The sequence below is a fragment of the Camellia sinensis genome, chromosome 13, assembly GCF_055761805.1.
Source record: "Camellia sinensis isolate YWXY chromosome 13, ASM5576180v1, whole genome shotgun sequence".
Lineage (NCBI taxonomy): Eukaryota > Viridiplantae > Streptophyta > Magnoliopsida > Ericales > Theaceae > Camellia > Camellia sinensis.
The window spans coordinates 116,799,333-116,816,032 of NC_138973.1; the positions used below are offsets into that span (position 1 = coordinate 116,799,333).

The following is a 16,700-nucleotide window of genomic DNA, read 5'->3' on the forward strand; positions in this document are numbered from 1 at the left end:
TGATACACATCTAATCCAACCAAATAGTCTGGGAAATTCACACTTTCAGGATTCAAGTTCGATGGATTTTAATCCCTCTTATTCAGTCCGTCCAATCAAACACACCCAAAAATTATAATAATCAAATATAAGTATTCACATGATCAAATCACATATATATTATAACAAATGAACAATTAATTCTTAAAAACATGTACGCTATATAGATAAAAATGATTTGATGGCATAACAATCTATGTTGGTTGAATTTGATATTTTGTATAAATAATTTTTTTTTAAATTAATTATATAAGATGAATAATTTAAATTACTAAAGTAAATCAAAACTAGTCCCATAATAGTTAAACTTTAACAATGAAATTGACATCTTCAGCCATAACATCTGTTGTTGTTACTGTTCCACGTCCTCAATGCAACTTGTATTCCCATAATGTGCACAGCTCTCGTATTTCCACAACCACCCTCTGAGATGTGTATTATATGTCTTGGTTAACACGTTTGTACTTGATAAATTTTGATTCTCTCCATTGATAATTAATATTAAGAAAATGATATATAAATTCATTTAATTTTTTTTTTAAATCTAATGAAAGTAAGTGATATGATCAGTTGATAAACAGAAAAGATATGAAAGAGTGTATTACTTTTAATATCTTAATTGATTATCACAACATTGATTTTGAAAATTAAATTTAATTTTTAGTCTAAAATAACAATCTCTTAATACTAACAAAATCTCATGACTAAACACTAACACAATTCATATTACCAACAAAATCTCATAACTAAACACTAGCATAATTCATAAGGCACCGTTTGGGAAGAAGGTTTGTAGGCTTTTTTGGCTATTTTAGCCATAAAAGGCAAAATAGGCTATTTTAGGCATAACCAACAAAACATCACATCCAACCCATAATCATTATATTCTTCTCTCACAAAAAAAGTTAAAAAAGTCAAAAAGTCCTTCCCAAACCAAGATTTTTAGCCTAGGTTAAAATAGCCAAAAAAATCAAAAAGCCAACCCACTTCCCAAACCAACCCTTAATACCACAAAATGCTTATAACAACATGTAATACACACCTTTTACCAAAGTACTTACCATAAAATTTTGGTAGACTTACGTATAGATCCTATTAAGTGAACTTATTATCCAATAGGTCTTGTAATAATTAACGGCGTTTTTTATCAAATATTATTAAAAATGTCACTAATTATTAATTTTCAATGAGAGTTTGAAAATTTATCACGAAAACGTTATTAATTATAAGTTTAAGCAACAATTTAAAAAAATCTTTGCAAAAAAAGTCACTAATTTTCAACTTTTAGCTACGGTATGAAAAATTCATCACAAAAAAAGTCATTAATTGTAAATTTTAGTGACAATTTATAAAAATCGTGACAACAAAATATTACTAATTATCAATTTTTAACAATATATGTAAAAAATCGTCACCAAAAACCATTTTTAGGGATGATTTTATTTAGATTAACTGTAAATATGGCTTAATAGGAATTATCCTAAAATTTATCCTAGAATTTTTCCTATATAAAAGGATGAATTAGACTAATAATCAGTACCCACTTTCTCTCATCGTTCTCTCCTCTTAACTCTCGTACTTGATTCTCCTCTTTTACAACAAAACAAAACCAAAAAAAAATGGAGCGATTGATATGGTTGTTCCAATTCCTTTTGTATTTCATGCAATATCATCAGGTTTCCTGTTCATCATCTATCTCTTCTTTTTCTAGTTGTACACATCATTTGTGTCCACATGACCAGAGGCTTGCATTGTTGCAATTCAAGCATATGTTTACTATAAACAGCTCTGCATCTGATTCTTGGTGTGGCGATTTGACTTCTCCAAAGATGTTATCTTGGAACGAGAGTTGTACTGATTGTTGTTCGTGGGAAGGAGTCACCTGTGATGGTCTGACGGGTCACGTGATTGGGCTTGACCTCAGTTGTAGCCAGCTCTATGGTAATATCCATCCTAACAGTAGCCTCTTCCAACTCTCTCACCTCCAGCGCCTCAATCTCGCCTTCAATCACTTCAATTACTCCCACATTCCGTCAGCATTTGGTCACTTTGCCAGTTTGACACATCTCAACCTATCTTTTTCCCATTTTTCAGGCTCAATCCCATCAGAAATTCGCCACCTGTCCAAACTAGTTTCACTCGATCTCTCCTATGGTAGGCAACTAAGACTTGAACCGCACAATTTCAGAATGATGCTCAAAAACCTAACCCAATTGCAAGAACTTGCCCTTTTTTATGTAAACATATCTTCAGTTGTACCGATGTCATTGACGAATATGTCTTCTTTGACATATCTCGATCTTAGCCTCACCCAGTTGCATGGGCAATTACCGGATAGCATTTTTCACCTTCCAAACTTGCAAATTCTCTCTTTACAAGCCAACAATGGTCTCACTGGTAATTTACCCAAAGTAAACTGGAGTAGTAGTAGTTCCCTCCAGCAGTTGTATCTCAGTGACTGCAAATTCTCCGGGTCCATTCCTAATTCACTTGGGAACCTTACACAGATCACTGATATATACTTGTGGGGAAATAGTTTCAATGGTCAGATCCCATTTACTCTCTCAAATCTTAATCAGCTCGTTTCCTTGGATCTTTCTCTAAATAATCTCCATGGAAAAATTCCTAATTTTATCGGTAAGCTGATAAAGCTAGAGGTTTTAGCACTTGGAGATAACAATTTCAATGGTCCATTTCCATGTGGGGTAGCCAACCTGACAAAACTTGCTACTTTAGATTTATCAAGTAGTGAACTGATGGGTCCCATTCCCTCCATCATTAGTAGTGGGCTACACAACCTACAAGAACTTTCCTTGCGCAATAACTCACTGAATGGGACACTACCATCTTCGTTGTTGAATCTTCCGTCATTGACAAATTTAAATCTGGGTAGTAATAGACTAACTGGCCAAATTCCGGAGTTCCAGCATAAATCAAAATTGATGTACATTGAATTGAGTCATAACGAACTACATGGCCCCATTCCACAATCAATTTCAAATCTTGTGAATTTGACACAACTTGATCTTTCGTCAAATAATTTGAGTGGTGTTGTGGAGCTACAAATATTCTCAAATCTAGAACAACTTGGTTTTCTTGATCTTTCATACAATAGTTTGTCAGTGAGCACCATCAACAATATCAACAATACCTTGCCTAATCTTTGGTCATTCCAGATGACTTCTTGCAAGATAAAGGAATTCCCTGATTTCTTTAAAGCCTTAGAGAATGTTGAACAACTCGACATTTCTAGCAACGAAATTCGTGGGAAGATTCCAAAATGGGTTGGCGTCATCGGGAAGGCTTCATTGCGGTACTTAAATCTTTCCCACAACTTTCTAACCGGTATAAAGCAACTTCCTTGGAAGAATCTTGTCACCCTTGATCTTGGTTTCAACTTGATTCAAGGACCACTCCCAGTTCTTCCACCCTATGTATCTTACTTCCTTTTCTCACAAAATAAACTCACCGGAGAGATTCCTTCTTCAATTTGTAATGCGAGTTCTCTTTCCATCCTTGATTTGTCTCACAACCACTTGAGTGGTGCAATTCCACAATGTTTGGGATACTTCAGCAATGTTCTCTATGTATTAGATCTACGGTTCAATGCCTTTCAGGGGAACATCCCCATGATATTTGGAAAGGGTAATCCGTTGCAAAGTCTTAATTTGAATGGAAATCAATTTGAAGGACCAGTTCCACAATCCTTAGCCAACTGTAGACAATTACAAGTTCTAGACCTTGGAAACAACAAGATAAATGACACTTTTCCGTACTGGTTGGGGACTCTTCCAAATTTACAGGTTCTTATCTTGCGATCCAACAAATTTCACGGTCCAATAGACACTTCCAAGCCAAAACTCTCTTTCCCTGAACTCCGAATTGTTGACCTTTCCCACAATAAGTTCACCGGTCATTTGCCAGGGAGATATTTCAAAATTTTCAAAACTATGAGGAATAAAACTATGCCAAGAGAAAAATATTTGAGTGTTCAATCGTATTATACAGATTCTGTTACGGTGACGATGAAGGGGTTTGATATTTATTTAACGAGAATTTTGACTGTCTTCATAGCAATTGATTTATCATCTAACAAATTCAGTGGAGATATTCCAAATGTGATCGGAAGGCTTAATTCTCTCATAGTGCTTAATTTATCTCATAATAGCCTTACGGGCCTTATTCCATCATCTTTAGGAGACTTGACAGAGCTGGAATCACTAGATCTGTCTTCAAATCAACTTATTGGGAAAATTCCTAACCATTTATTGAGTTTGACATTTCTTGAGGTCTTTAACCTTTCATGGAACCATCTCGACGGATCCATACCTCGAGGCAAACAATTTGATACATTTGGAAATGATTCATATGTTGGGAACTCAGGATTATGTGGGTTTCCATTGTCAAAGGAATGTAAAGATAATCAGTCACAAGTTCAGCCAGGGGTGCTATTACAACAGGAAGATGACTCAAATTTTGTCAGTGGATTTACTTGGGAAGCCGTGGTGATGGGGTATGGCTGTGGACTAGCATTGGGATTGGTTATTGGATTTCTCATGTTCTTAACTGGAAAACCAAAATTGTTTGTAAGAATTGTTGAAGGGAAAAAGCATAAAAAGCTGAAAATGTTGAGACAAGGTGGTAGAAGAAATTAGCAAACATGGATTATGCTTTCAGGTATGTGATGCTCATTCTTAGTTTTAATGATTTTAATTTGTTAGTTATCATGATTGTATTATACTCTATGGTGCTACTAGTTTTTTTTCTGGTTCTATATCTTTAAAAGTTTACGATCTAATTACAGAATAAGTAAAAGGTTATTATATATATTCTGCTTGGGATCCTGCCTAATGCAGATACAGTTCTTTTTGTGCAAGAGTAACACTATGAGCAATCCACTCAAGAACCAGCAGTTATACATATAGAATTGTTTCATTGACCACAACCAAAACCAAAATAAAAAATATGTTTTTCTGTGATTAGCTATTAAACCGTTGCTAATGTTAATGAAGTTAGTTTCAAAAGCTAGTTTTGTACTGAAATAAACTATATGATTGGATTTTCTATTGGTCAATCTTGATATATTTTGCCAAATAGTTTAAATAGATTATTACAATTTTGTTTTCTTCAATTTATGCTATACATCCAGATCATCTTTATAATTGATTCGCTGCAAAATTTTGTCTGGTGACTTTGGAAATCTTCATAGTTCAGCTTTAGAAGTAGCCAATCTTCATAGACCAATAATTCACCTCATTTTCTACCTCATGTATTATATGCATAAAATGTTTGAATGAAAAGAGGTGTGATCTGTTTTTTTTTTTTTTTCTTTCTTTTTGTTTTTATAAATTTATTCTACATAGAGTCAAATTAAGGTGATTCTATTTACATCCAAATAGTAACTCAGTACACTAAACTAAAATTTTGAAATTTTAGTTTTTATTATATAATAGAAACTAAAATTTCAAATTTTCTATTAGGCCCCGTTTGTTTTCAGAGATAGAATGGAGGGGATTCATAGTGAGGGGATTGATAGTGAGAAATTGTTAAATTATTTTTATATAAAATAATAAAACAAATAAAAAAATATAAAAAATTAAACACTATATTTAAAAAAAAAAATCCCAATATAAAAAAAATAAAAAAATTTCTAATCCCCTCACTATTTTTCTAATACCATCTCTACCTCCTCCTTACCAATCCCCATTCCTCCTCCTTACTAATACCAAGGGATTACTAATTCCCTCCCTATCTCTCAAAACAAACACCCCATTCTCAATCCCCTCCTCACTACCGAACCCAATCCCCTCCATATAACCCCAAACAAACGGGGCCTTAGAGTATATATACCCTAATATAAATTTACTAATCAAGACAATATACATTCAACTCTAATTTTTTTTTTTCCTCGTGGTGTACCCTAATCACTAATATATATTCTTCATATTCAAACATTTTCGTCTTCTTCCTTAAATTTCGATTATTTTCCCTTCATCTTTTTCTTCACTCCAAAACTCTAATCCACCCCACAAAAACTCACCATTATCGTCAACATTATTGTTTCTTCTCCTCTCTTTCTCTCTACAAACTCACAAACCTTCTATCTCTCTTCAATCTGCAATTGGAATGGATTCTCTTAACCAGAAATTTCAACAAAAGTTGATGAATATATCAATGAATCAAACTCAAAACCAGATTCAAAATAACAACAATTAACACAGTTTTCCAAAATGGGTAGGTAAGCAAACATTATGTAAAAGAAGAGAGGCCGAAGAGAGGGTTTTCCCTGAGAGGCTCGAACGAGAATCTATCAAGAAATTTGGCAACACAACCCCCTTCAAAACCAAAATTATTTTTAGGGCAATTGTTGACGAACATGATAGGAATGAACATACCTGCGTTAGACACCACAATCAGTGGAACCAACAAAGTCCACATCATCTCTATTGAATCTAGATAGTATGAAGGCAAGTAATGACTTGGTGAGTTTGTATTGCCTCTATTCTTCTTACCTACTTTTCATCTTTTTCTTCTTCAGTATTTGTCAATGACGAGAGTGGAGGAGTACCATAGCTAATATGAGATGAAGAAAGGGAGGAAGTCTTTTTTGAATTGATTTGTTTATTATTTGAGTGTATCACAAATTATGATATCATCCTAAAGGATAATTTGTGATAAAATATAGGGCGTACTGAGAGTAAATTATTACCCTAAATAATTTAATAGAGAGTACTGAGAAATTGCACATACTGAATAATTTTTTTAAGTGCAAATAGAATCACTCACTCAAATATAACATACTGAATAATTTTTTGGATGCAAATAGAATCACCCATTCAAATATGAGTATTGATTACAAGTAGATGTAGCAAACTAAACCGAAACCCATGATGAGCCTATCCAATTATACTCATTTAAAACTTATATAGACCTGCTCAATCAATAAATAGGCTTAAATGGGTTGCTTATTGTCAATCCAGTTAAAATTGGGTTTACATGGGTTGGACATGGGTACCCATTTAAGCCAATGTAAATAGGCACCACTTCTACCACCAATCTACCTTCACTACTGCCACTTCACGAGCATCACCATCACCACTCCACCACCACCACTCTCTTTGTTATCACTGCTAATCCGCCACCAACGCCGATACACCACCCCTACCCCCACCCCCACTCCCACTCTACCACCCTTGCCACTCCATCACTACCTCCTCTCCACTACTACTACACCACTACCTTTATTACTCCACCACCACTACCATGACCACCATATCTTCATCCTCTACTACCACTACTCCACCACCACCACCACCACCACTCCTGCCACTCCACTACCGCCGTCAACACACCACCAACACCACCTCCTCCTCCACTACTACCGCCACCACCATTTCCGCCACCATCGCTACACCATCACCATTACCATCACCATCACCATCGTCGCCACTCCACCACCACCACTACTCTACCACCACCACTTGTGCTTCGACACTCCCTTTGTCGTCGTAAAAAAAATAATTTCAAAATAAAAAATAATTTGCTTTAAAAAAATAAGTAATTTTTGAAAAAAAATAAAAATAAAAAAAATAAAGTAATTTGTTTAAAATAAGGGCACTTGGTCTATAAATCCAAATTTTAATTTTGTTTGGCCAAAAGTGCACACTCTAAAATACTTTGGCAATAAAGACATGTCTAGACGAAATGACCGAAATACCCGTATATATATATTGTATCTCATCTCTCTACAACTATTCCTCTATCTCTCTCTCTCTCTCTCTAAAATGTAACGTCTGTGAACCACCGCCTCTCAATCCTCTCAGATCTCAGTCCTCACACCCTCTTCATCCATCGTCATTCGTTGCCACTAACCACACCGTAGAATCTCTCTCTCTCTCTCTCATTTAGATCTTAGATCTCAGATCTCTCTCTCTCTCTCTCTCTCTCTCTTAGTCTTCTCAAATCTCAGACCTCACACCATCCTCTTTCATTGTCCTTATCCGTCGTCCACCGTCCACTATCCACCGTCATCCACCACCGCTGACCACATCGTTGGTATCTATTGAAAAAAGAGTGTGCAACACACAACAAAAGTATAAAAATAAAGTCAAACTCTCTCTCTCTCACACACACACACACATTCGTTTCGAATAATTTTCTTATTTCATGGTGAGAAATCTTGGGTTTGCAAATAACAAAGAACATTCAAGTATTCTCTATTTGAGTCCAATACACAAGATTAGAAAAATGATTTCATGGTGAGAAATCTAGGGTTTGATGGTACATTGGTACATAGCACAAATTTGTTTGTTTGTATGAGTCTGATATTTTGATTTGAGACTAAGATCTGATATTTTGATCTTGGTTGACTAAGATCTAATATTTTAAAATAGATGTTCAAAATTAGAGCTTTTGATCTCGAGCGACTCAGATCTGTTAAAATGGATTGCTCAAAATTTGTTACTGACTCAGACTTGTTACAATGGATGAATAACTATTTAAATTTTTTTTTATCTTATATTTAATTTTTTTGTTATTTTTTATCTTGGTTGTTGTTGTTGTTGTAATTATATCTGTTTAAATTTTTTTTTTTCTTTTTTTGTTTGTGCTATGAAGAAGATGATATTGAACATATCACAAACACAGATATGTTTGAAGTGAACAAATAGTTTTCAATTTGGTCTTGTGTTCTTTAATCAGTGAACAGATGAAAAAAAAATTGTTGTTGTTGTTGAATTTGAATTTTATTTGTACAGATAGTGGGAAGAGAGATATGGAGAATTTGAATAGATAAATTTTTTAACAAATAATTTCAACCGAAAGAATTTTTTAAAAAGATAATTTGAACAAATAGAATCTCCACAGATAGGAATTTCAACCAATAGAATTTTTTGAAAAGATATTTTTAACAGATAATAAAATGTGGACAGATATTTGAACAGATAAGGGCAAAAAATTGAACAAATATTCAAAAAATTAAACAGATAAAAAAAATATTTGAACAAATAGTCAAAAAAATTAAACAGATAGATAAAGGGTAAAATTGAAAATAAAATGTCTTCCAAAACAATAAAATGATTTCTCATCAAATTATTTCATAAATTGTGGATCTCTCACTAACAAAAGATATCCACTAGACCCAATGCCTTATACCCTCTTTAGATTGGACTTTTTAATAATATTCTCTTAAAATAATTTTTTTAAAAAAAGAAAAATAGAAAAATAAAAGCGAGAAAGTAAATGAGTTTGTTGGATTCATTCGTCTAACCCGTATCTAATTTCACTCAACCTGTTTGAGCCCATTTATTAAATGAATGGGTTTGGTTAGATTGCTTTAAATGCATAACCTATTTTAACCCACTTATAACCACCCATTTGCCACCTCTAATTACGAGGATATGTCCAAGGTTCGAACAGGAGAACATGGATAAATTTCATAGTTCTTTTGTTGAGCTTTGTATTCATAAAACTAGATTGGGTAAATTACAAATAGACCCTTTAAATTTTGAGTAAAATATAAATTATCTTTTGTAATTTTAAAAATTACATCATGTCCCTTTAGCTTTTTAATCGCATAATAAATGACACTTTTATTAATAAATTATCAAGTTAATTAACAGTTTTTAATAATATCATAAATATATTCAAATTAACAATTCAGTTAATTTTATTCGAATAGGAGAACAGTTAAAATTTTTATTTTTCTATTAATTCTGTTAAATAAAAAATTCTAATAATAAAATTTTTAAAATTACAGAAGACAGTCCATATTATAAATAAGCCTCATGAGGTGTATTATAATTCACCCAATTAGATTTAGGCATAGTTTAGTTCCATAGTTAACTCTTTTTCTTAAAAAGATTTATCGATTGCAGATTTAACCTAATGTGTTGCACTCATATCCCCTACCTTAACCAAACTGTCAATTGTCTGGCATAGATATTTCACATATTTAGAATAGTTCATTGGGAAATTTTAATATACACACCTTTGAAAGGGTATACCATATTCATCCTTAGTTATAACGTTTTCTTTTTTAATTATGATATTATTTTAATTATAACTCATGAGATATTTAGTCATATTTATTTTCTTTAGTTATAAATCAGAAAATATAAAATTATGTCATTTTTTCTTTAATTATAAAGTATATATGATATATGCTTTTTAAAGAGTGTGCGCCATAATATTTTCTAATTCATTTAACATCGTTTTTAATTTTACATCATACTTCAACTCTAAGACAGCCTTTGGTTGACTAAAATGATTTTGGGTACTATAGAATGACTATTCATTGATCACCTAATAAAATAGTCATTTTTTTAAGAATAGAAGACAGTTTTTGTCTATAAAGTAATGCATTTCTTTTATGTAGTCCCTTAAATTTCAATTTTGTTATTTTAGTTATCAAAGTTATCTATTAATTTGATTCTATATTTAATGTACGTCTAGATTGATTATAGAAAATAGTATTTTATCTTTAAATAAATGCCAATTTTAGTCCCTACAATATGCGTTTCTTGTCATTTTATTCTTTGACGTTATGTTTGGTTTAAGGATTTGGGTAGGGACTTAAAAAGGAAAAGGGAAAATATAGGTAAAATATGAATGAAATATAACTACATTTCACCTATAGTTCACACATCCTTTTTTTTTCTCTTTCCAAATCTCTTTTCAATTCCATGAACTAAACAAAGCTTTAAGTTTCAATTTTGTCATTTTGGTCTTCAATTCCCAAAATGACAAAATTGAAACTTAAGAGACTAAAATGATAACGAACACATATTTTGGACTAAAACTGTCTTTTATCTATACTCCCGTTATCAAAATAGACGAACATTAGACCTAGGATCAAATGACAAAATTGAAACTTAAAGGATTAAAATGACAAGAAACACATACTTTAGAGATTAAAACTATTGTTTATCCTTTTCTAAATTGGTGAATAGTGATTTTATTTGCAATACAAATTTCTTTTTTTTCTTCTTTTTTTTACTGAATCAAATTTGGAAATAAGTATTTCAATGGAATAATCATACCATTCCAACATTTATTCCACTATACCAAACACTAACTTAGAAACTAAATGGTATGTAAAGCTCTAGGTGCTTGCTAGTTTTACATTTAGAGCATATTTGTTTAGACAGACTTGGCTATGGGATTAGACTAATAATCTAATAAAATGCATAAAGACATAGTATCCCTTGTACAAAATAGAGAACTAAGGAGAGGTTCGGACTATCAATTTCATCGTATCATCCTATATCAATCCAAACATAGGACAAGATTAACAATCCAAAATGATAAATAATCTTAGGGCTGACCTAAATATGTTAATCCCATAAATTCAATATGCTTAAACAAACAGGGTCTTAGAGAATTGAAGTGGAAAACCATTGGATTCAAGCTCTCCTGCAATCCATAATGTTTATTCACAAGTCATAGTAGCAATCTACATGCCACATATTACTAACTCCATGACAAAAATAAAATAAAATAAAAGTTATTCTAGTGATTTTTGTGACCTAAAATCCCCACCCTATTTTGAATATTGGCCAATAATAATTTGTGGACTGCCATAGTGATTATGGCTTATAACTACGACTCTTTATGTGCTTTGTTTGCACTGACTAATTTATCAAAGGCTCTCTATTGTCTTATTAATTTTTAAATATTCCCCTAAATTTAAGATTTAAGCAAAATTTGAATTCTTTAAATATAGTTCATGATAGTAACAATTCGTCCCCACCGTTTATGTGATATTGATATTGTTTGCTTTGGGTTTGTGGACAATCACAGTAAGCTTTGGGTCCACGGTAGGGATGGAAATTTGAAACCGACTTGACAGAAACCCGATGCCCCAACCCCGATTTGAACAGTTTTTCCTTGAAAAATACCCCCGACGAGATAGGGATGGTATTCAAAAATCAATCTCGATCAATTTCGAACAGAGGACGGTGATAAGTGTCCAAGCCCCGACCCCGTTTGTCCCCGAAGTGATATATATATATACTTTCTGATGTATTGTTTCTCTCTCTCTCTCTCTCTCTCTCTCTCACCGTCTCTCATCTCTTTCTCCCTTTCACTCACTCAGAGTCTCTCTCTCTCCCCCCTTCCCCTTCATCTCTGTAAGATCTCAAAATGTGGTGCTTCGATCAGGAAAAAACCGATCTGTCTTCCTCACATCTCTCTCTTTTCCTCTCTCTCTCTCTCTCTCTCTCTCTCTCTCCCTCCTTTCGATTGCCAATAACGCTTTCTCCGCCATCGCAGACCGTCATCTTCAGCCAGTTTCACCGAGCTGGACTAATTCGTGAGATCTCGATGATAAAAATGGTGAAGCATCCCAACATCATCCTGATTAAGATCTACTATGCCATGGAGACCAAGATCTACTTTTACTCTACCATGGTTCCAAGATTGTTTTGAATAGATCTATGATTTTTTTGAAAAATCTTGATCAATCTTGATCTTTATATATATATATATATATGGATTCAGATCACAAATATATATATATATATATATATATTTTAGCATATCTAAATGTTTTTTTTAGACATTTCAACTCACAAATTTGTTGAATAGTGTCAGATCTGAATAATGTTAGATGTGAATAGTGTTATATATATACTTTTTTTAGACATTTCAGCTCACAAATTTTTAGATTTGAATAGTGTTAGATTTGTTGAATAGTGTCAGATCTGGAAGATGATGATCTTGTCGTGATGTTATGTATCTCACAAATTGGGTTTGGATTTGGATCTGGGTTTTGTTTGAATAGGTCTTCATTCACTGATTTGGATTTGGATCTCACAAATTGTTGAATAGGTCTTCATTTGGATCTGTGTTTTGAATTTGGATCTTCATTCTCAGATTTTTTTTTTTTTTTTTTAGTCGAGGAATTTTCGAGGTCGGGGTTGGGACCGGTGATAGGTTTCCCATCAGGGATCCGGGACGGGGAAATTTGCACCATCGGGGATTAGGGACGAGGGATGTGATCCCCGGCCCGTTGCCATTCCTAGTCCACTGACCATCACGATTTTATCTTTATGGTCTCTCAGAGAAAACCTCACATAGTTGAGGATGGGCTATTCCATATATGGTTGGTCAGATAACTAGTATCTATCCAATATGGGACTGGGGTATCCCACATGTCGAAATCGAAATTGAATACACGTTTGTATATGCATTCTTTAATTGGTTTTTTTTACATAGAACTTGAATTTTTTGCGTATTATCAATAATTTCTTAAATTTCATGCATTTTTTAAATATATATAATCTGAATGATTCCATGCATTTTATTTGTGATTTCATGTTGCCTAATCATTTTCTCAAATTCTTATAAACAAAACACTTGAACTCACATGTTTTTCTCTCTAAATCCTTGTTGCAGGTTAAGAGAGAAGACCATTATTGCTACTGTAACTTATGATAATGTTGGGATAATGAAGTGAGGGCTAAGGTAGACATTGACAAAGTTTGGGCTAATATTTGATAATATTGTTGTATAAGTAGATTGAGTAGCTGTGATGTGGTACTATTTGTGATTTTGGCTTGGTTATGTACTCTGTTCTACTATGTTTTATGCTTATTTTATTGATTTTTTTTCTTTTTATCATTAGACATAGAGAGAGTGGATTCATTCATATCCACTTACAAAGAAAAGCATGCCTGAGTGTTATTATTTAAATTAATATTACTCACTACTTATGATCTACTCTCCAACTATTTATATCACTTAAATATTTTGTCAAAAATCTTTACTTTTTACGTATCGTTATGTGTCATATAATTTTAATATTATTTTAAATATGATGAATTATACATATATATACACTAGCCGCCGGACACATGCCTTGTGCAAATTCAAAAAAAGTACTTTTTAAAAAAAAATACTATACATCACAAACTCATTAAAAAAAAGAGAGATAGAAAACACTTACAATTTTGATATAAACAAAGTAAAATAATAATTCTTGAAAAATTAGTACTCTTTTTAAAAACTACAAATCCAAAATTCTTAGAATACTTACAATCAAAGAGATATAAATCAAGAAAAATAAACAGTTACATTGAAATTTTTTTGATATAAACAAAGTAAAATAATAGTCAAATTTTTTCCCCAAAGAACTTGACAACATAATGAAACTTTTTATCTTTTTATATTTTTTAATGAAGAAAATAAAAAGTATAATTAACATTAGTACACTCAAAATACAAAAATACAAACTCAAGACTTTTAGAACAATTATAATCAAAGAGATTTATATAAAATATAAAATAACCCTAACCAAAACCCAAAACCCAAAAAAAACAAAAAAACACACAAAAAAAACAAACAAACAAACAATAAAAACTTTTTTTTTTTTATAAAGGAAAGCGTTCGTCGGCATGTAGACGGCTCAGAAGTAGTCCATGGTCCTGGCGAGCTCTTCTCTGTAAGCAATCAGAACAACTGGGTTTGGGTCGTCGTCTTGGCGGACAAAAGTCACGTTGGACCACTCTGGCCTCCAGCTCAGGGGGACTCTATGGTCTTCTTAGACTAAGTCCATATCTGAGTCCAATCAGGTAAGCAATCAATGGTTCAGTGCTCAAATATTTAAAGGAAAAAAAAATTATAGTACTTAATCCATGTGCTACATACTAATAATATTAGGGTGTATTTGTTTGGACGGACTGAATAAGGGGCATTGAAATTTATTGGACTATTAGTTCTGGGATATATTGTCCTCGGACTATTTAGTTGGACTGAATTTGTATCTCATGTTTGTTTAGTCATGGGATTAAATGTCAGTAAAGGATTATTTGGTTGGATAAAACATGAATCATATGTTTGTTTGGGATATTATGGAGAATGATAGATGTTCAAATGACTATTTTACCATTTTTAATTATTTATTAAGTAATAGCAATATTAAACATATCTTTAACATTTTAATTATTTTTAAGGGAGCTTTTTTGATAAATCCATTTTCTAAGAGCTTTATTCCATCCAACCCATATTCTTTTTGACTATTCCATTAGGTCCAATTTGAGATAAGAAGACCAAAATACCCTTTTCATCTACTTATGTTCCATTTAGTTCACATTATTTTCTTATATTTCAATAAGTCATATAGGTGACATAATTACCAAAATACCCCTAATGTGAATGTCCACACCGTCAATGTGAATGTTCATATCGTCAATGTGTAGGGGTCTGGCCCATGTCGATCCTCATGGGTGCCCAGAAAAATTCGAGTCAGGCTGGGCCGGCCCACGGGCCAGAAAAATAGGCCCGGTCCGGCTCATTGATAATGTGAATATTCACATTGACAAGTTAACATTCACATTGATAGGAGTGTAAAATTAGTCTGCGGCCCGTGGGCGGCCCGAAGCCAGCCCGCCCCCCGGGGTGGGCCCGGGCCGGGCCCGGGCCGGCCAGTTCATAATGTGAATATTCACATTGACATATTAACATTAACATTGATAAGAGTGTAAAATTAGCCCGTGACACGTGGGCAGCCCGAAGCCCAGGCCGGGTCCGGGCCGGCCCGGCCCGGCCCGGCCCGTTGACAATGTGAATATTCACATTAACATGTTAACATTCACATTGATAGGAGTGTAAAATTGGCCCGCGGCCTGTGGCCGACCCGAAACCCGCCCGCAGCTTGTGGGCTGCCTTGGGTGCGCCCGGCCTGACCCGTTGATAATGTGAATATTCACATTAACATGTTAACATTCACATTGATAAGAGTATAAAATTAACCCACGCCCCGTGACTACCCGAAACCAGCCCACGGCCCGTGGGCGGCCCGGGGCGGGCCCGGCCTGTTGACAATGTAAATATTCACATTGACCTGTTAACATTCATATTGATAAGAGTGTAAAATTGACTTGCGCTCCATGGGTGGCCCAAAGCCCGTGGGTGGCCCGGTGTGAGCCCGGCCCGGCCCGCTGACAATGTGAATATTCACATTGACATATTAACATTCACATTGATTGGAGTGTAAAATTGGCCCGTGGCCTGTGGGCGGCCCGAAGCCCGCCCGCTGCCCAGGGTGGGCCCGGCCCGGCCCGACCCGTTGACAATGTGAATATTCACATTGACATATTAACATTAACATTGATAACAGTGTAAAATTGGCCCGTGACCAATGGGCAGCCTGAAGCCCGGCCCCGGGCAGGGGCGGGCCCGGCCCGTTGACAACGTGAATATTCACATTGACATGTTAACATTCACATTGATAAGAGTGTAACATTAACCCGTGCCCCGTAGCTGCCCGAAACCCGCCTACGGCCCGTAGACGGCCCGAGGCGGGCCCGGCCTGGCTTGTTGACAATGTGAATATTCACATTGACATGTTGACATTCACATTGATAAGAGTGTAAAATTGACTTGCGTCCCATGGACGGCCCGAGGTGGCCCGGGTTTGGGTCCGGGCCTACCGCGGGCCGCGAGCGAGCTTCGAGCAGCAGACAAATTTTACACTCCTATCAATGTTAATGTTAACATGTCAATGTGAATATTCACATTGTCACGGGTCGGGCCAAGCCCGCCTCGGGCTGCGGTCTGGCTTCGGGCCGCCCACGGGCTGCGGGCGAATTTTACACTCCTATCAATGTGAATGTTAACATGTCAATGTGAATATTCACATTGCCAATGGGCCGGGCCCGCCC

The 16,700-nt window shown here is 34.5% G+C and overlaps 1 protein-coding gene across 1 annotated transcript; it reads left to right on the forward strand.

The window, feature by feature from the left end:
• The first annotated feature begins 1,631 nt into the window (after positions 1-1,631).
• LOC145805976 (receptor-like protein Cf-9 homolog) lies at positions 1,632-13,701 on the forward strand. The gene is made up of 2 exons (XM_082901509.1): positions 1,632-4,716; positions 13,435-13,701. Exon 1 carries the CDS (start codon positions 1,659-1,661, stop codon positions 4,692-4,694), a length of 3,036 nt encoding a protein of 1,011 aa, XP_082757635.1. The 5' UTR covers positions 1,632-1,658; the 3' UTR covers positions 4,695-4,716; positions 13,435-13,701.
• The last annotated feature ends 2,999 nt before the right edge of the window (positions 13,702-16,700 follow it).

Excerpts from the sequence above, each read along its gene's own strand:
- LOC145805976 (XM_082901509.1), top strand. The coding sequence starts at position 1,659 with ATGGAGCGATTGATATGGTTGTTCCAATTCCTTTTGTATTTCATGCAA.